This window comes from Eubalaena glacialis, chromosome 6 (genome assembly GCF_028564815.1).
Source record: "Eubalaena glacialis isolate mEubGla1 chromosome 6, mEubGla1.1.hap2.+ XY, whole genome shotgun sequence".
In the NCBI taxonomy this organism is placed as follows: Eukaryota; Metazoa; Chordata; class Mammalia; order Artiodactyla; family Balaenidae; genus Eubalaena; species Eubalaena glacialis.
This window is the reverse complement of record NC_083721.1, coordinates 128,211,364-128,232,889: the sequence shown is the minus strand read 5'-3', so window position 1 is coordinate 128,232,889 and position 21,526 is coordinate 128,211,364. Positions and strand designations below refer to the sequence as shown.

Genomic DNA, 21,526 nt, shown 5'->3' with positions numbered 1-21,526 from the left:
TAGAACAAAGTTGATAGCAAAAGCCACAAAGGTTTTATTTATTAGTTTGCTTGTAAAGAAACAAGAATTTGGTGTTTCTGTCTGAGGTTAAAAGGCAGTTGCACTGTCACATCCAGTCTTCTCACTCATTTTGAATATAACATTTTAAAAGATTCTTCAGTGAGTGTGATGTTTAGTTTTATGTGTCCACTTGGCTAGGTTATAGTATCTAGTTATTCAATGAAACACTCATCCAGGTGTTGCTGTGAAGGCATTTTGGACATCTGGTTAACATCTACAGGCAACTGTTTTAAGTAAAGGAGGTGATCCTCAATAATGTGGGTGGGCCTCATCCAATCAGTTGAAAGGCTTTAAGAGCAAAAATGGAGTTTTCCCAGAAAAGAAGAAATTCTGCTTCAAGACTGAAGCATTAACTCCTGCCTGAGCTTCCAGCCTGCAGGCCTGCCCCATGAATTTTAGATTTGCCAGCCCCTGCAATTGTGTAGGCCAATTCCTTTATATATACTTATACACACACACACATATGTATCTATATATGTATGTGTATCTCTCTCTCTCTCTCTCTCTCTCTCTCTCTCTCTCTCTATATATATATATATATATATATATATATATATATCCTATCTCTATCTCTATCTATTTCTAGCTCTAGCTCTAGCTCTATCTATCTCTATCTATCTCAATCTCTGTCTCCCATTGGTTCTACTTCTCTGGAGAACTCTGCCTGTTCTCCGGTCTGTTCAGTCTTGGCTCTTCTGTGCCCCCGCAGAGCACTTGGTCCAAGGCTCGACCCACAGGGGATGGAAACAAATATGTGCTGCTGCATTGACCTCTGGTTGGGGGAGGAATGACCCAGTGGAGTGGGAACCTCAGTCCTTCCATTAGGGACCATGACCTTGTATGATTTCCTTAAGCTCCCTGAGCCTCCATATCCTCATCTATGAAATGGAGCCCACACAACACTCCCACAGGGGCGATGGGGAGGATTTAATGAGATCGCACATAGTAGGTCCTCCGGAGTGGCCGCTCCTGATTAGTTACGTAGTGGTTGTGATTGAACAATGGATTACAGAAAGAGTTGTAGACAATTACATTTAGTAGCATCAATTCCAAAGTAAGTTACGGGCTGGTTTTAGGAGTTAGAGATGTTTAAAATGCAGTGAAGCCTGAGATATTGAAGTAATAACAATCTTGGGGAATTATAGGTATAACAATTTAGTGCACACTTCAGTCCAATAATGTTGTTCAGTAGGTAAGACATTTTGTGTAGAAAAGTGTGTTGGCTCTAGTAATTGAATGGGAACATTAAACCATCACAGTCTTTTTCCCCCCTCTTCCTATTCTAAAAGATTTTTTCCTGAATGGCTCCCAATCTTCTTTACAGTCTTAATCTAATCTTCCCCGCCCATCAGTAGATTTATTGGGTAACTTGGGCATGTCTATCTGGGGCAGGCTTGGTACCATGGGGGTCCTCACCGAGGCTGTGGGTGTTGAGATTCAGAATCAAAGGGCCTTTACTGGAGACGTTTAACGTGCTCATCACCACTGAGTCAGCTCTGACTTATTGTCTCATTTTATCTTCCTCCCAATAACCCTGTGGAGTTGATATTACTTCCCTTTTATAAAGGAGAGTGAGCAGAGGTCTGGGAAGATTGATACTTGACTAAAATACCCTGTTGGTTACATAGTGTCAGAACTATGACATTAAGGCCAGTACCACTTACACCTAATCTCAGGGTCTGTCTTAGGGCAAGCTTTGGGCAATTGGCTTTTTCTGGATGGCTTGTGCAGAGACAACTGAAAAATCACACTTTTGTGCAGTTACACAATTCCCCAGTGCACAGTTCTTGCTAGACTTTCTCCTTGCCCACGTGCCAGTACCCAATGGGATAATGGTATATGGTTCATCCCCAGGCTGGGGCAATTTAGTTAATGACTTTGAGAGAACCCACACTCTAAACAATTGAGTATTTATGGATGGAAAATGACAGATGGCAGGGAAGAAAAAAATAGGAAAGGTGGATACATGTATGGATAGATGGATAGAAGGAAAGGAGGAAGGAAGGGAAGGAAAGCACTGGTCCGCCCTCACTGAAAGCACCCATCAGCCATCTTTTCTTCAAACGCTTTTTCAACCCAATTAACACAGTATAATGTAACCCTCATCCTCTGTGAATCTTTGCATATGTGAGTCACACACATGGGATTTGCATTTAAAACTCTCTAATTGGTACCTCTAGCAAGAGATATATAGTGCCTCTAATTAAGTGATGGCAAATGTCACCCTATGTTTTGCGAGGCACACCCTCCTTCTATTTGGGTGACATCGGAATACCTGCTCATTGGAACCAAAGTGCTGCTAATTGCTTCAGGAGGTGCTGGGAAGGCAAAGGTGTGCTCCCCTCATTTATCAAGGTTCCGGGCACTGTGTCAGGACCTGTGGACATCATTGTGACTAGGATGCTTCCTCTCCTTGAAGAGGGGGAAGGAGGGGCAAGGGACCAGCTAATGGCAATGCAGCGAACCTATAGCCTAATAGCAGGCACTGCAGGGTGACAAGGTGTACAGAGGAGGACCACTGGAGGAGGGGGTGCTGGAGCTGCATCTGGCAGGATGAACAGGCAGGAGCCAGGAGAAAGGAGTGTGAGGAGATGGGTAGACAGCACAATGAGGGCAAAGGCATGGGTCACGGAGGGAGCGAGGGTCTTTGGGTGGCTTCCCTGATCTTGTGGTTGGAGAGCAGGAGAGCTTCTGATGGATCCTAGGCAGGGAAGTCAGGACCAGATTTGCCCTTAGGCAGGCTTACCTCCACCTAGACACAGATCCCATCCCACCCTCACTCCAAAGCAAGGAATAAAAATACTTTTTGAAATGCTATGACAATTATTGTAGTTAGGAGTCATTTTATTGCAAGAACAGACACCCACTCAAACTAGTACAAATTTACAAAATGATGGTTGGTGGAAGAATTATTGAAAGGCTTCACTTGGGAGCCTCAGACAAGCCATGGCAGGCTGGCAAGTCAGTGAAAGGTGAGCAGGGCCAGGACTGGAGAACAGGATGCGGGACCAGCCTCTATATCTCCTGCAGCTGCTTGGGGTGCTTCTCTTCTCTCTGTATGTCGGATCCCAAATCCTCTGTCTCCTGACCGATTAGCTTTCTTGGATTTTAATAGCTTTCCATCTCTGTCTAAGTGTTGGGTTAGGTGATCACTGCATGAACGCCAGCCCCAACTCCTTATGAATTTTCACCTCAAGTGCCCACCGCCAAATACATTATAGTTTCTCGGCCTCTTAAATGAAAGTTTAAAGATCCAACCAATTGACCCAGCCTACTCCACCCACGGATGCCCCCTGGTCTAGGCAATTCTACCAGGGGATGGAGTCAGAAGGAGAAACTGGGCATGACAGGCAAAAGAACAGCCTGACAGTCACTAGAGTGACCTGTTTCCTAGGATGTAGTTAACTTCACTGGAGCATTTTGCAATCAGTATGGTATGTTTTTACTCACAATTCAGTTTTACCCAGGGAGAATTCTGAGGACTGAGGAGCTAGCAATGGCCAGAGGGTCAACCGCAGGATGTAGGTAGAAAGACTCAAAGGGTGAATCATCAGCCATTTGGCCCTGCTGCTTGGATTGAGTGTTAACACAGTTTTTCAGTGGTGCATTGAGTGGAAGCAGAGAGACGAGAGCCAAGGCGTGTTCTGCGGATGCATCTGTGTTCTAGTTAAAGGCGCACTGAGGGGCAAGACCTAATTTCTCTATATAAATGGAGCAGAAATATCACACTGGCATTTCCTCTATATGAGTGCAAAGACACAGGCATTTTCCAGCTGCTGAAACATCATGGAAAGGAGACAAGACAGAGGCAAGAAGCAGTTCCTAAGGGGGCATGATATGACAGAGTTCAACCTCGAGAAGAGTTGTATAGCAAACAGGGACATTATCTCGTGAAGAACTGATGAAAAGTCAGTTCTGAAGTTACAACCAAATGGAGCAAAGCGTGTGCTGACTGGCCTCGGTCTACTGGAACAAAAAGGCAAAACGTTTGCCAGGGAAGGGAAGAGATTAAATAGGAAATTACAGCTGAGACACCAGCATCAATACCTGTTGCTTCTTTCTGGAAAGGAGATGGTTCTCCAGTGTCTCTTGAAGCCAGAGTTTGGAAATGGCTCCTGGATGATTCTGTGCAAGCCAATAAGCCTTGGATGATGTAGATGATATCCATCAGTCCAGCCTCTTGGCTGGCCTTGCCCCTCAAACTATGGTCTCCAACCAAATATAACTATTCACATTCCCCCCACGGTGTAGCAGGGTGTTTTTACCATCGGGCCCTTGCCCATGCAATGTTCCTCTGCCTGGAACCCTCCATATCTTGTATCCCTGCTTAATTCTTACTGCTCATGTCTTAGAATCTACTTTCTCCAAGAGGTAATTCTGGATTACCATGGTGGGGTGAGTGTTTCTCCTCTCTTTTTACATAGCACTCTGCTTTTCCTCTTCTTACCTACCTCTTGCTATACTGGTTTCGTGGACCCCTTTCTAGTCTGAGAGTCTCTTGAGGATAAGGACTTTGTTTTCGTCCCATATTTATTGAAGTATAATTTACGCACAATACAATTCACTCTTTTTAAATGTGCAAATTGATAGGTTTCAACAAAGACACATAGAGGTGTGACTATCACCACCATCAAGATACAGAATGGTCCTTCAACCCAGAAAGTTCCCTTGTGCCCCTTTGCAAGCAGACTCTAGCAATTACTGATCTGTTATCTATCCTTATACTTTGGCATTTTCCAGAATGTTATATGAACGGCATCAAACAGCATGTAGTCTTTTGTGTCTGACTTCTTTCATTTCACCAGTGAAAAACTTTGGAGATTTATCCATTTTGTTGTATGAATCAGTTGATTTCTTTTCAGTGTGGAGTAGGTGTTCATTATATGGATATACTGCAATTCGTTTATCCATTCACTAGTTGATGGCCATTTTAGTTTCCACTTCGGCACTATTCTGAATAAAGAGTCTATGAACATTTACCTACAAGGGTTTTTGTGTAATTTATGTTTTCATTTCTCTTGGATAAATCCTAGGAATGGAATTGCTGAGCCATTTTATAAGAAATTGCTAAACTGCTTCTGAAGTGACTATATTATTTTACATTCTTACCAGCAATGGATGAATTTCAGTTGCTTCACATCTTCATCAGAACTTGGTATTGTCAGTCTTATTTTAGCCATTCTAGTAGTGACATGCTGATATCCCATAGTGGCTTTAATTTACACATTTTTGATAACTATTAATGTTGCACATCTTTTCTTGTTCTTATTTGCGTTCATATATTTACTCTGGTGACAAGTGTGTTCAAATTTTTGCCTTTTTAAAAAAAAAACAGATTATTTGTCTTATTTTTGTGTTGTAAGAGTTCTTTATAAATTTTGGATTCAAGTCCTTTATGAGATATGCTTAATTAATATTTTCTCATAGTCTGTAACTTTAAAATATTTTCTTTAAATTGTTTTCCAAGAATAGAAATTTATAATTTTTATAAAGTTTGATGAATCAATTTTATCTCTTATGATTCGTGCTTGTTTTTGTCCCTTCTAATAAGTCTTCACCTAAACCAAGGACACTCAGGGTTTTTTTTCCTATGCTTACTTTTAAAGGTTTTGTAATTTTTACTCCTACATTTAAGATCATGATCTATTTAGAGACAATTTTTGTGTATGATGTGCAGTAGGATTGAAGTTCCAAAGCAACATTTAATGAAAGGACTATCTTCTCCCCCACTGAATTATCTTGGAACCTTTGTCAGAAATTAACCATATGTATGTGTGTCTATTTCCGTACCCTTCATTCTTTCTATTGACCTGTATGTCTATCTTTATGTTAGTATCACAGTCTTGATTAGAGTAGCTTTATAATAAGTCTTAAAATCAAGTAGTGGAAGTCCTCCAACTTTGCTCTTCTTTTTCAAAATTGTTTTGGCTATATCAGGTCTTTCTCATTTTCATACAAATTTTAGAATTAGCTTAACCATTTTAAAAATTCTGCTATTATTTTGACTTGGGTTGCATTGACACTTATAGATCAATTAGGGGAAACTTTACATCTTAACTATGTCGAGTCTACCAAATCATGAACACTGTCTATCTCTGCACTAAGACCTCTCCAGGTCTTCATTAAATTCTCTCAGCAATATCTTAGAGAATTTACAGATCTTGCATGTATTTTGTGAAAGTTATTCCTAAATGTTTCATTTTTTGATGCTATTATATTAATATTTTTAAATTTAAATTTCCAATTGTTTATTTCTAATACATAGAAATACAATTGATTTTTATAGATTGACTTTCTATCCTGTGACTTTCCTAAACTCATTTATTAACTCTAATAGTACTTTTGTAGATTCTGTAGATTTTGCTTCATTGATGATCATGTTCTCTGAAAATAAAGACAATTTTACTTTTTCATTTCCAACTTGAGTGGGAAAATATTCACTCTTTAAGTATGATGTTAGCTATAGATTTTTGTAAAAGCTCTTTATCTGAGTAAAGAATTTCCTTCTATTCCTCATTTGCCGATAGATTTAATTATGAATGAATGTTGAATTTTGTCAAATGCTTTTTTCAGGGACATTTTTCCCCATTTTACCGCCGATGTTTAGACTGTTTTTGCACATTTTAAGTACTCCATAGATATTTGTTGAATGAATGAAGCTGGGCTAAATACCTCTGAGAATGTAAGGTTATACTTCAACCATTCAGAAGCATGAGATGAGCTAGGGGGACTTCAGAGTATTTGAATGCTTAGTCATGTCAGGAGTACTAGATTTGCCTAAATGATCATGCAGTTTTTACAATATTCCTATGAAGAAAGTGTCTCCATTTTACAAATGAGGAATGAATAATAGATGGAAAGATTAAAAAGCTATAATATTGTTGGGATGTGGGGAAGTAGTTCTGTGTTTCATTACTCAACAGAAATAAAAAGACAATCAAGACAATCATTAAGTTCAGAAAACAAAAAATAAACAATATGATATCGCTTATATGCAGAATCTAAAAAAAAAATGATACAAATGAACTTATTAACAAAACAGAAACAGACTCACAGACTTAGAGAACGAACTTATGGTTACCAGAGCAGAAGGGTGGGATGGAGGGAAGAGATAGTCAGGGAGTTTGGGATTGACACGTATACACTGCTATATTTAAAATGGATAACCAACCAGGACCTATTATATAGCACACGGAACTCTGCTCAGTATTACTATGAAACAACCTAAATGGGAAAAGAATTTGAAAAAGAATGGATACAGGTATATGTATAACTAAATCACTTTGCTGTACACCTGAAACTAACACAACATTGTTAATCAACTATACTCCAATATAAAATAAAAAGTTAAAAAAAAATGAAGGATGCTGGTTCCAAATATAATGCAAGTTAAAATGGAGGATGATTCAGCCATTTGATGGAATGAATAAATCAAGAATCCAACTGGTCTCTATACAAGGAATGGTGTTCTTGGAATGACGGTTGGACCACTAAGAAGGAAAAGTAATCCTTGCACTATACTTGGCTCAGCCATGAATGGTATCCTCATAGTCAAAATAATGTAAATTTAAGTTATTGGTTTGCAACCGTGAGGATTTGATCTATACACACAGCAAAGAAGATTTCATTGGGGTTACTCATCAAAGTGCAAATGTTTATCAACCTTGACAAAGCAAAAGTTGAGATAGATCTGAAGGAAGTTAGAAAGTGGGAGAGAAATGAAGAAATTTTAGGAATATGAACCTTTTTATTTTCCAAAAAGGGAATATTTAAACCCCTCTGAGACTCAGTTCCTCACCTGCACAATGAGATATGAAGTCTCATCTAGGGGGTTTGTTGTGAGGATTAATGAATGAATGTAAAATGCCTAATATGTGGTAGGTACTCAACTAACTATAGTAGTGATAGAGAGGAGAATCCCCACTAATGATGCAGAAATCTCGACTTCTTAACTTCAGGGTCTGCAGAGCACCTTTCCTGCGACACTTTCACTGCCCAGAGAGCAGGGGGGTAATGAAAGAGCAGGGACTATGTGGCCAGCCGAGGACATCTGAATGACATGACAACCCTGTGGGCGGTGTCATCTTCCCCATTTTACAGCTGAGGGAGTTGAGATGCTGCGTGGCCAACTGACTTGCACTGAATTAGCCCTGAAGTGGCTAAACCAGGGCCACAACCCAGCAACCGTGACTCTAGATTCCGTTGTCTGCCTGAGCCAAGTGGCACATGAATCTGCAACACTGGGTAAGCTCCTGGTATATCTTCTGTACACATTTCTAACGAATAGGCCCCTAGGTTTAATTAAAGGAAAAAAAGATTAATTATTTTTCCCAACAGTTGCAAATTATTTACATTGTATTTATGTTGATGGCTAATAAAAGAGCAAAGGAGCGTGGGGACAGCCCAGAGTGGCTGTAATTCTTCCAGGGTCCATAATGAAGCACTAGTTTGAATGCCAACAAGTGAGCATAGATGAGCCTGCTGCCCCATTAAGACCTGCTCTAGGCAAGTGGTTCTCTACCCTGGGCATGATTCAATCATCAGAAATAGGTCTCAGAGGCCAACACCTGAGAATAGCAACACATATGTCCATGCCCCACTAAACTGCCCCTCGGTTAGTTCACGGTTGCTGTGGAATGGGTGACAAAAGGCAAAACAGTGGCCCAGGTTGAGCCTACCACCAATCCTGGAACAGCTCTTAACTGACCTTTTAAAGCATGATGGAGTGGGAAGGGGACAGAGCCACTGCCACAGACCTGTTCTCAAATCTATGTATAAGCTTTTGCTTTGCCATGGCTATTGAAACAATATGTAATATGTATTGTGTGTATAATATATATTATAATGTGGGTTATATAGTGTAATGTGTATTACATATATTATGATATGAGTGTGTGTGGGGGGCACTTTTTGGATATCATTATGTAGGAAAGAGTTTTGGGTTTTCACCATTGTTAGTTATTAACCCTGTGGCCATCTTGGGAAAGTCACACCTTGTGAAAGTAGTTTCTTTGTCATTTTCATAATGATCACACCCACCTCTCAGGTTGCTGGGGAGAGCATTACATATGTGACAACATCTCTTAAACTGTGAAGCAGGGTGTGAGGATTAGCATTAGGACAGCTTTGATTATTCTAGGGCTCCCTCTAATCTGTCATTTCATTTCTAAAGCAGCTACTCTGCACGCAGATTCCTGTGGGGGAATAAAAGGACAAATCAAGGAGCTCCCAGTTGAAGAATTAGATTAATAGTTTAGAAAGATCACTCTTAATGTCAGTGTGGAGGATGGATTGGAATGGGACAAGACTTCTTACTGGAAGACAAGTCAAGAGGCCATTGCAGCTATTCTCATAGGAGAGCTGGGCCAGAGACAAATCAAGGGGCTGGAATTAGCAGAAATAGGATATTCACCAGATGAGATTTTCACATAGGACTATTACACCAATCCTGGTACAAGTCTTAGTGCTGGTTGACTTTAAGTTATCTTGTATTCATTTGCTCATAACAAAGTACCACAAACTGGATGTTTTAGAACAGCAGGAATTTATTGTCTCACAGTTCTGGAGGCCAGAAGTCTGAAATCAAATTGTCAACAGGACCATGTTTTCTCTGAAGGTCTCTCTTGTAGATTTCGGTAGTTCCTTGGCTTGTGACTGCACAACTTCACTCTTCACGTGGCGTTCTCCCTGTGTGCATGTCTGTCTCTGTGGCCAAATTTCCCCTTTTTATAAGAACACCAGTCATTTTGGATTAGGGCCCACCCTAATAACCTCATTTTAACTTGATTACCTCTATAAAGACCCTATCTTCAAATAAAGTCACATTGCAAGGTACTGGAGTTTAGGACTCCAGTCCGTCTTTTGGGGGAGACACCTCAACCAGTAATATATATTTGATACGCATTTTAAGTGTATTAATTGTACATTATACAGTATATCATTCAGCTGATCAAATTATTGAAGAGCAACTTAAAATGCTATATAATTTAGACCATTTAGATAGACTCAGTCTTTAATGGATCAGAAAATATTCAAATGTTTGTTGTATATTTACACATTTGTTGGTACTTATCCATATACATGTCTATAAGATTCCGTAACAGCTCCTAATGATGGATTGGATAAGATTGAGGTCAGAAATCCCAGCATGCAGTTGTAATCTGCTAGTTTGTTGATTGATAATGGACTTTAACTCTGAAACATCTCTGAATAGATAGTAGCATTTAAGAATTAAAGCTTTTGATTAATTTTTTAAAATATCTATACTGGGCATCTAGAAATAGAAATAATGGGATTTGGGCAATATTCATAATATTATTATGGATTCAAATAATGATCTTAAAAGTCAATCTTTTTGTTTTATTTTTTCCACTGTTTTCCAGTGAACAAGCACAAGCCATGGATTGAGACTTCGTATCATGGGGTCATAACAGAGAACAATGACACAGTCATTTTGGACCCACCACTTGTCGCCCTGGATAAAGATGCACCGGTTCCTTTTGCAGGTGAGATGATAGCTTAGCATGGTTAGGCTCTGCTCATTTGGGAGACAAGTTGGGAAACCTCCACGAAACCCAGGCTTGGGCTTTATTGCTCTTGTCACCACCTGTGGCTCTCACAGATCAGCTTGTGCTTTCAAAGCTGTATGCTTCTTCTGATTCCTGGTGTGGATTCTGTATCTCCTTATGGTTTTTCTCCTTGGTGTTGCCTCCAATGCAAGACCCTTATATCTTCTTCTTCTGAGAGATGGTATATTGCTGAAGTAGCCTCTGGAGTTGGAAAAGCTGGGCCAGCAAGGCCTGTGGGGGAATTTTCCCTCTGAAAAGAGGGAAAATTCTGTATCTTCTCATCGACACGAGAAGATGTGTAACCCACTGTCCCCACTACCCACATATCGTGAACAGGTGAAGACTTGTAACTTGGTAGACTGACAAGAGAAAAAGGAAAGAGAAAAGAATCCGGAGTTATTTGCTAAGGATAAGACAAGCTTGTGCCCTTGAGCTTCAAAATGGGTGTGGCCTTTCGAGGAGGAATCTGGAGGCAGTGTCATTTTGCCCTTGCAGCTTGTGGCTAGAGAGCCTTCTCATTGTCATCAAGATGACCACTGCTTCCTCCTCTAACCTCCTGCAAGGGCCAGGTCCCAGGAGGGGTGTGTGAAAGAAGATGGCTGTGTCTCATGTTTCCATAGATTTTGGCAAAAAAATGGGGATGGGTGATGGTGGGGTGGGGCGGGGAGGGGTTGGACAAAGAATTTCTGAAGATGCCTACATCATGAGTGATATTGTTAACATTTTATAACTGTCAGGAGAAAGACAGGAAATTTAATGAAGGTTTTCAAGATTTCTGGAAGATTGCTTTATGAGAGATGGGTGCCAGGCTGAGGTTTTTACCATGATGAAGTCTAGTTTTTATGACAGTTTTTCTGTTACATTATGAGCTACTTGGGCAGAAAAAATTGGCTCTTTCACACTTCTAAGAGATAAGCTCTGTGAAGTCGTTTTTTTCATTACAGAACATTATAAAGTAAGGAGTGAGGGGGTGAGTTAAATGGGGAAATTCAGCCTTATGTGAAGACAAACCCATAAGCATTCTCGCAGAGCATGGGAGAGATATTCTAGACTCTCAGAAGAAGGCTTAATCTTTATTTTATGTAGAATGATAACCACCAAGGGCACCTAACTGTGACTTCCATGGTGTTTAGAGTTGGGACATTTCCATACGTCTTCCAGCCATCCTCAGAGGTCCCAGCTCAACCACAGGCCACTTTGCAGTGTAAATCCCATGCTGTCTTTTCCACAGTAGATGAGGTGTCTTCCCCAGACCTTCTTTACCAGCCTGGGAATATTCCAACTCATCCCCTTCTTGAACATAACTATACTGAGGTTAATCAGCAATTCTCGCCAACCCCCTGGAAATGAGATTTTAAAACAAACACTAGCAAAAATGTTTGGGTCATGGGAATGTTTGGATTGGCATGCACTGTGTGCTTTAAAAAATGAAATAGAGACAACATTTAGAAGTTGGGAAAGTTTGCATAAAACTGCAGGATTCTGGTTTATCTTGATGAATTAGATCTGAAATACAGAGCTGTGTTGCGGCTTCCCTCATTAGACTGAGCATGTGCAGGTCCTTTATTCATCTTTCCATTCAAGTGCGTGACCCCTCTTTAAGATATAAGAGAAAAAACTAATGACATATTAAATGGGAAGTAAACAGATGGTTTTAAGTCACTGTAAGGTAGTGAGGCTAACACTTTAAAAGATGAGGGATGTGTCTGATTGTTCGTTGTGTCTGCCTCAGTATAGCCCTGTTCTCATCCAATAGTGTACTAGGAAACTGAGGTCGTTGAACAAGCTGTTCTACAGTAAACTTATAAACTCTAATGTAAAGACTAAAATGGAAAAAAAAATTCAAGCAAATCTGCTATTTGAAAGTTTGGATTACAAACACTTACCTTCCTTGGTTGTCGACCTGAAGGACAGTTAATCATTTCACCTGAAAATTGACCAAAGGATTTCCTTCAATGCTAAGTTCATCAAATACTTTTAAACTTGAAGTTGTATTCTGACCATCAGACGTGACCACGGGTGTTCTGACACCTCTTGAAACTAAGGTTTGCTTCTAAGCGAAGCCCTGGGCAGTTATTTCCATCTGAAGACAATCTCTACACTCCGCCTGATATTTGCAGCTGCGTTTAAAAAAAAAAAATCTAGCTTAATGCATCAAAATATAATCTTCGAAGTTCTTAAGAGTAAAAAGTAAAGGTGCTTTTTAGAATGGTCAAAGCTATTGTTCTCAGCGTTATTTATGATTGGCTCTGAGACAGGACACAGACACTAACCAGCCATCCATGCTGCAAAGAACATTTATCTTAAAACATTTAAAACATTTATCTTAAAAATAAAATACTGAAGATTTATTTCAGATCCCTATCATTCTCATAAAATTGAAAAATTCATATCTGCCAACTCCATCACTTCTTGAAGTCAACTGCAGCTTTTGGTCCCCCCCCTTATCAACTGCTCTGGTATTGTGTGTCAGTTTTTCCACCCTCATCCCAGTGGTCTTTATTTCCAGCTTAACCAGTGAGATGAGCTACAAACTCATGGGGGCATGGTTCCATCCATATCACTTTTGCTCTGTCTTGTTTCTCTTGAGATTTTCCCTCTTTAAAAACTTTTTAAGAAAAATTTCCTACCTAAAATATCACTCATTTAAATAAAAATCATGATTGAATTTTGTGGATAAATACAAAATTCAGGGATATAAAATAGCTTTTATTATATATCTCCTGATTATGACAATGTGTTTATTGTAGAAAATGTGAAATCTTCTTACCCCCAGAGAGAGTCTCTGTTAACATTTTAGTGTATTTCTTTCCAGTCGTTTTGCTACTCTGTTTTAATCCAAAAATAGTGATACACTTTATATTCAATATTATAACTTATTTTTCCTACTAATGAATATACACCATTTTATTAAATACTCTTCTGCATCTCATTAAATGGCTGCATGATTTCCAACTCAATGAATATTCTACAGTTTACCGTTCTTTTATTTTTTTCCAGCTTTATTGAGATATAATTGACATACAGCATTGTGTAAGTTTAAGGCATACAACGTGTTGACTTGATACACTTATATGTTGCAAAATGATTACCACTGCATAGTGTTACCTAACACCTCCATCTCCTCACGTAATTACCACTTCTTTTTGTGGTGACAATATTTAAGGTCTACTTTCTTAGCAATTTTCAAGTATATAATATAATAGTATTAACTCTAATCACCATGCTGAACATTAGATCTCCCAAACTCGTAACTTGAAGTTTGTACCCTTTGACTGACATCTCCACATTTCTCCACCACAACCCCTGGTAACCACCATTCTGCTCTCTGTTTCTATGAGTTCAGCTTTTTCACTGTCCACATATAAGTGATATCATACAGTATTTATCATTCTCTGTCTGACATTTCACTTAGCATGCTGCCCTCAAGGTCTATCCATATTGTCACAAATGGCAGGATTTCCTTCTTTCTCATAATGCGAAATTTGAGATTTCTCAGCCATTATTATGGCTGAATAATGTCTGTATACATCTCCTTTATTCATTCATCCATTGACAGACATGTAGTTTCCATATCTTGGCTATTGTGAATAATGCTGCAATGAACATGGGAAGGCAGATAATCTCTTCAAGACCCTGATTTCATTTCCTTTGGGTATATACCCAGAAGTGAGATTGCTGGATCCTATGGTTGTTCGGTTTTTAATTTTTTGAGGAACCTCCATATTGTTCTCCATAGTGGTTGTACCAATTTACATTCCCATCAACAGTGCACAAGGGTTCCCTTTTCTCCACACCCTCTCCAGCATTTATCATTTGTAGACTTTTTGATGATGGCCATTCAGACTGGTGTGAGATGACGGGCAATTTGTCTATTTCAAGTCTTTTTTATTACAATATGTGTCTACATTTCTGATTCTATCATTTGGATGGATTTCAGAATTGGGATTAATTGGTCAAATATTTTAAAGTTCTGAAACCTGTTAAAATGCTTTCCAGAGAAGTTGTGTACATTTGCGGTCACATTCACACACATCTCTCATTCCCTGACCCTGTATGGCTCATTCTAATGGTGTGGTTTCATGGCGATAATATGGATTCACCAATTACAGTAGTCTCATTCTTTTCATCTGTGGAATAAATATATAAGCTTCCCAGGGTTGCTGTGTTGATTAAATTTAAAGAATGTCTAGGATGCATGTTGCAAAGATTCAAGATATAGTGGAAGTTTTGTAAATTTGAGTTTACTTTTCATGATCGTTCTCTCTTCTCCTTTCATAGAGGAGATCACTAACTCACAGGGAGCCCAAGAAAGTTGCTCAGTGTCCCAGAGCAGGCTAGCCGTGGGGCTGGGATTGGAGCCCAGGGCTTTCATCCTTGCTGTGAATTCCCTTTCCCTGTGATATTTCCGTTTGATTCCTGCCACAGCTGATTAGCAGAGGCGCTCTCTCTCAGTCAGTGAAACCTCCCTCAGACCTCAGTCAAGTCCATGAGACCTGACTCAGTTCTCAACCCGGTGTCTGAGCTCAGTGGACATGATCTTAGAGAATCACATACAGAAAAATCCTTGAGTCATAATGCAAATTCTGTCCACTGCATGGCAAAAAAATGGTAATGAAAGCAAGCTGGGCACACCGTGAAATTATTAATTTCTACATGAGCCCCACTGAGGCCTGTTAGGAAACCGTGGAAACTTTTAAATTTAAAGGGAATTAGATTGCCTTTCAGAGGTAATAGAACTGCTCATTTGTCTACACTGGGCCAGTCTGGACTTGTCTTTTGGGAGGACAGGGCTACAGAGAGTGATCAGGCATAATTGGCTAGCTTCCCAGCCTGGGTGACTCTCTGAAGGCTGCCCAGAAAATTGCCTGGGACATGATTTGGCCTGGTTTGATTAACTGGTTGTAGCAGAAGGTGTTTTTCCTCCATGGTTGTCTCCATGGGTCCTCCTTATTCTGCCCAGCATCTGCCCATCTATCTGCCTCCTTGTCTTTGGACCCACCCAGGGCCCTTGTTTGTGCTTTGGGCCCCAAAGCTGCCCAATGGCAGAGACCCTCCCTGGGGGTTTGTACAGAGATGGTGTCTTATAGCGAAAAAGGAATCCTGGTTGTGAACAGTCCCAGGTTCTGACCAGACACACATGGTTTCACAGTTAGGCTCTGCCTTTGACCAGCGATATGGTCTTAGATAAGGTACTGAACTCCTCTGAGGGGCAGTTTCCTTATATTTCAAATGGAGGTAAACACAGTACCTATTCCTGGGTTAATACATGGATTAAATGAGATACTAATGCAAAGTACCAAGAGCGCTGGCAGCCAGGAGATGTCCAGTGTATCATAGTTCTGATAATCCTAGCAACGGTAGTAATGAGAGTAGTCAGAGTAATAATAATTCTCATTATCATCAATAGCCATGTTTTATGCATTTTAGGTTGATTACAATGGTGTGATTAAAATCTGTGATGATGATGTTAAGGAAAGAAGAAAAGTAAGCTTGGAGTTTGTTCTGAAGGTGTGATGCCGTCACTCACTTGCACCACCAAGCTATGTTGCCTGGATTGTTTGGTTATGTGGCAGTCTGGGGACAACCAGTTAACTAATGCAGGGGAAAGTCGTCTGTGAATTGTGCAGAACTCTGTAAATGTTAGTTGAAAATGAACGTCCCCTTACATTCTACCTATCATTTATCCCTGTGGAGTAACCTATTAGTTGCAAGATATACTTTTAGATTACTGCAGACCATGTGCCCTTTTATTATAAACACACACACACGCACACATGTGTGCCAGCTCCTGCACACACAAAATTACATCCAAGCCTCACACCAACCCTGTGGAAAAAGTAGGTCAGCTGTTATGATTCAGTTTTGCAAGTAAGGACGTTGAGACTTAGAGAAATTAAGCAACTGTTCCAGGTTACCAAGCTAAGGACAGACCAGCCCTGTCACTCAATTCCAGACCCTCAGACTCCAAGTCCTGCCTTCTTTCCCCTCTGCTGATTGTCCAGTGTTTGAGGCATATGTCACTGGCAGTAGAAGATTTCCATGGTACCCGGACATAGTGTTAAAGAAAGTTGAACCCCATGCTAATCCATTCCCTTTTAACTTCTTTTTTTAATCTTTCTGATTATGTCAAGGAGAGAGGTGCAATTTGGGAGGCTCAAGATGTCTTCAGCACCTCTCAAACACTTGCTAATCTCTCTTTTTGACAAAGATAGAGCAAGCGCTATCCCAATAGCACTCTGTAGGCAACAGCACTGCACTAGAATTTTAATAACATTCTGTTGTATTTTATTTAGATTACGCTCTATTTGAGGCACATATTGCTGGCTTTTCAGTTTTCTTTTTAAATAAATTCAACGAAGTTTTTAAAACCCCAATTTAAAGAAAAATGTAAGTAAATAAGTATTTAGGTAGTTTATGGCAGTGGCAAAAAACCATGAAAGAGGTCTTTGGCTGAGTACCACGTGGATACCAGGCAATGGCCCCACCCAGGTCTCACTGCCCCATCCAGCAACCTCAGGATCACCGGCACTGGACACAGCTATCTTCAGTCTGTCCTGCCCCACGGCTCTCTGAGCTGTGGTCCTGGCAGCAGAGGGGCGGTCTGTGTCAGCCTCACCACGGATGCGCCTTTGCGTTCCAAGTTGGTTGCCGCGGGGGTCATTCCTGAGGGCCAGAGGGTGGTGTCCCACCCTGCTCTCTGAGCATTCACTTGGCCTCAGCCAGAGGTCAGTGCATAGCAGGCCCTGCAGAGAAGCAGGTTTAGACTTAGCTCTGGAATCTACAATGTGGGCTACTGCCTTGGACCTCCCAGAGTTGGAATCTAGCATAAACAGGAACCAACATCTATTCATTCAAATACATGTGAAAATTACTAAAAAGAATAAAGAATAAAACAGTATACTCACACTCCTAAAACCCTGCCAGACTGTTTTTATTCATGTCTAGATACATAGCTCTTATTAATTTGGATCATAGTATGTATGGTTCAGAGTCTTTTTTTTTTTTTTTTCACAGTACATTTTCCAAGCAGATTGAAACAGATTCAAAAATACTACTTAAATGTAGGCATAATTATATATCATATAACTGTATCATAGTTTACTTAATCATCCTGCTATGTTTTGTATATTTGAGTTGTTTACAAGATTTTCCCATTTAAAAAAAATTACACTGCCATGGGCAACTTTGCTTAAAATACCTTTCTTATATAAACATAGAAGTCAGTATTTTATGTTTATGGTTTAGTTCATAGACAGTAAGTTAAAAAAAAACAAAAAAACAGATGTGTCCTATTTTCAGTGGCAGATTGGGATTGTGTTGTCGAATGTTCCTGCTGATATGATCTGTGATTGCCCAATTTTCGAGCAGATGGTGGGGTTCAGATTAGACTGGGAAGTAAGGACTGGAGGGGACTCCCACCCCTGTCTGCAGCCTGTGGCAGAGTCCCCTGGCCCCATCTCTGCAGGCTTCAGGCCTCCATCCCTATGGCAATGTCTCCCCCTCACTACAGTGACTGTGATCGAAGGGTTTCCAGCTGTAGACAAGATGTGATTTGAGAACGATACAGAAGTTATTTTAAAGTTGAAAAAAATTGAGGGCTGAGGGCACAACAACCAGTAAATAAGGCAGAAGATCTGGTCAGGTCGATGCTTGTGATCACTGGGGGGACGGGAAGGGGGTGACAAGGAAAGGGTCCATTTGTAGTCCCCAGAAGCAGCAAGGCTTATCGGACCGCACCTGTGGTCCCGATTCTGCTGGTGCTGGAGGGGCTTGCGAGGCAGGCTGGGAGAAAGAAAGGCCTGATGTATCCATCACTCTGGAATTGAAGTGTTGATCATCTCTATTCCTTGGTTCTCTTTCTTCTGCCAGCTTGACAGCTGCCAACCTTGACAGTGATGGATGTGGGGTTGGGGGCATAATGGGGGTCCTTTCTTGGTTATCCCTTCACGGGCACTGCATTCACTCCAATTTTCCCCTTTCACACATTTTGTATCTCCCTCCTGTCTGCTGAGGACCAAGCAGCTCAGGAGGCAGATCTCAGCTCCAGTGGGGGTAGACAGGAGCCATCAAGTCATGCTTGGGCCCCGGGACCTTGGAGCACAAAGCCCTAGCCTCACTGAGACGAGAACACAACACTCCTGCCGCCACACTTTCTAGGGTGGAGCTGCTCTGCCAAAGGGAGAATAAGGAGCTTCCCTGGTTCTCTGCTGCCCATGAGTTTGGGGTCTTTGCCCTGAATTTTTTCTCTTGGCTGTAACAAATCCTTCCACTTTTTTCTTCTTGTTAATTATCCTCTTTCTTGGTCCACCCGAAAGTGGCTCTCAGTGTTGCTGAAACTGTCTGTCTGTGTATCCCCTGCCACATGGCCTTTTGTTGTTGTTGGTTTTAACTTCTCTCAGGCCATGTGGCACTGCAGCCTTGGTAAGTTTTGGATGGCCCATCTCATCATAAAGATTCTACTGCTCACTTCTCCTCCATCACATTCTATGCTTAATCCTGGTATCCCAGACCTCTCCACAGGAGCCTGGTTGGACTGGGTTCTTTGGCAGCAGCTGGAGACTCTGTGAGTGTGGTCACACATGGTCACAAGGGATGGCTGGAGGAGGGACTAGAGCCAGAGTGCAGGGGAAGGAGCTTGGGAGCAAGGGGTGGTCAGTCAAGGAGGAAGAAGAGGACGAGGGTCCCAGCTAAATCCCCACAACAGGGGCTGACTGGAGGTAGAAAGCTATCCACCAGTGACCCTGACCACCTCAATGAGAAGACTCTAGTGAAGGTGAAGTCATGCTCCAGGTAAAATTAATGCTTAAGGGAGAACCAGTGGATAGTGTGGGCTGTTCTCCATCAATAAGGATGAGGAGTAAGGGACATTCAAGGAGGGAGGTTTGCCTGGGACTGAGAGTTTCCTAGGTTGTGGGACTTTCACGGCTGAAACTGAGAAGGTCCTGATAAACTGGAGCAAGTTAATTACCCCAGCAGGAAGGATGTGGAGTCCCAGGTTGGAAAACTTGAGTGCTGGCCCTGAGAGAGAACTTGAGAGACGCCCTTGAATGTAGGAATTTCAAGTCTCCTGGAATTCTGAGTTAATGACAGTATACTAAAACAAGATGAAAAGTGAACAATAAAATTAATAATAATAGCAGGACTGTTGCCAGCCCATATGGTAACTGTGCCAATTAGAAACAGCTGCCCCTTCTTTCAGACAGACACTGTCCTGCACCAGAGCACATTACTTAGTAAGTGGAGAAAGAGGTGGATTTTAACCCCTAAGTTGTCCCCTTGATCATACATCTTTGTACAGGAAACAACTTGCACACAGCACTGAAAATGAACTAACATTTATTGAGCCCATACTACATATCAGGCACTGTAGTAGGTATTTTACACACACTACATCATTTACTTTTTACAACAATCCTCTGAAGTAGGCATTCTCATTATCCCTATTTTATAGAAGGAGAGACTGAAGTTAAGTCAGATTGTATAATTTGCTCAGAACATAGTAGTAAAGAAGTTGTCATTCCAAATGATAAAGTTGACATCTCAGTTAAGTGTTGCTGTCCAACAACCACTGCAAAACTTAGGATCATTGAACAAGAGCCATTCATTCTTTCTCATGAGTCTACCTATTGATTGGGCAGCTGTGCTAATCTGAGTCAGACTCAGCTGATCCAGCTGGGCTCATTCGGGTGTCTGCAGACAGCTGGTGGGCAGGCTGTAGGCTGGCTGGTCTAGAGTGGCCTTGCCTGGGATGACACCGGTCTCCTGCATGTAATCTTAGGCATGTCAGCAGGCTGGCCAGAGCATATATATTCCTGTGCTGATTGCAGAGAAGCTTAAAAGCACAGAAATGTGCAAGGACTTTTGCAAGCAGCTACTTGGGACAATTTGTTACTGTCCCACTAGCTAAACAAGTCACATGGCCAAGCCCAGAGTAGGAGCAAACTACCAAAGGGCACAGAGAGGTGACAAGTTAGGGTCATCAGTGCAGTCATTCTATACTACTCTTAGGCCACAATTATTCACATCCCTCTTCAGGCAAAATATGCTCACTGAATCCTGGGACTCCCAAAAGTGGTATCCAGTCATGGCATCTAGCTTGAAGCCAAGATTTTGTGATCCTCATCAGGTCTGGATGCAGCTCCTCTTGATCCAGAGAAATGTGAATTAAAAAGATAATTTATCTTCCCCTACACACCCTCCGGGGAAAGGAAAAACACAATAAATTCTGATTCAAAAGGGAGGAAAATGGGAGCCACACAGCAATCACTGGACTTGCCTGTAGCAATCCTGATATTCCTGCCAGAAAAATGTTGCCAGGTTCCCCCATTTTGAGGGTGATTCTGTTCTGCAGGAGGGCTCCCCAGTACACTGTTTTCTACTGCTCCCTGTTAACCACTGTTCTGTTTTGCCATCATTCGGTTCTGCTTCATCCCATGCCTGGTGGACTCAGTGGGAGTGGGCACAGTGCCCCTGAGGTCAAGTTCCTGGCCTCAGTCCCTGAGGACACTCTTAGCTTCATTCATCTCTATGTCAGTGTCCCTGACTCTGTCCAGCTCAGCCAAAGACAATGGGCCCAACTGAAGTCCAAAGGCCGGAGCTCCTTATATAACAAATCAGGACACACACAAAACAAAAACAAAGCCTTTACTTTTGCTGGAGAAACAATTCAAATGGCACAGGCACCCTTCCAGCTCCAAGCTCAAAGACATCCGAGCATAAAGGATTCCCAATCTATGGCCTTATTGACAAGTGTGATGCCAGCATGTTTATGGTACTTTCACATTCACTGCCCCTGGTGGCCAGATTCCAGGCCACATGACCCAGCCCCCTTGCCTGACTGTGATTGGACCTGGGGTGGACATCTGACTCTAGGTGGCTGATGAGTTGGCTAGTTC

General features: G+C 41.3%; 1 protein-coding gene across 1 annotated transcript in view; it reads left to right on the top strand.

The window, feature by feature from the left end:
* CLSTN2 (calsyntenin 2) overlaps positions 1-21,526 on the top strand; it is a 660,240-nt gene that overhangs the window by 255,198 nt on the left and 383,516 nt on the right. The window contains exon 2 of the mRNA XM_061194598.1: positions 10,443-10,565. Coding sequence (XP_061050581.1) covers positions 10,443-10,565 — 123 coding nt within the window. The remainder of the gene's footprint in view (positions 1-10,442; positions 10,566-21,526) is intronic.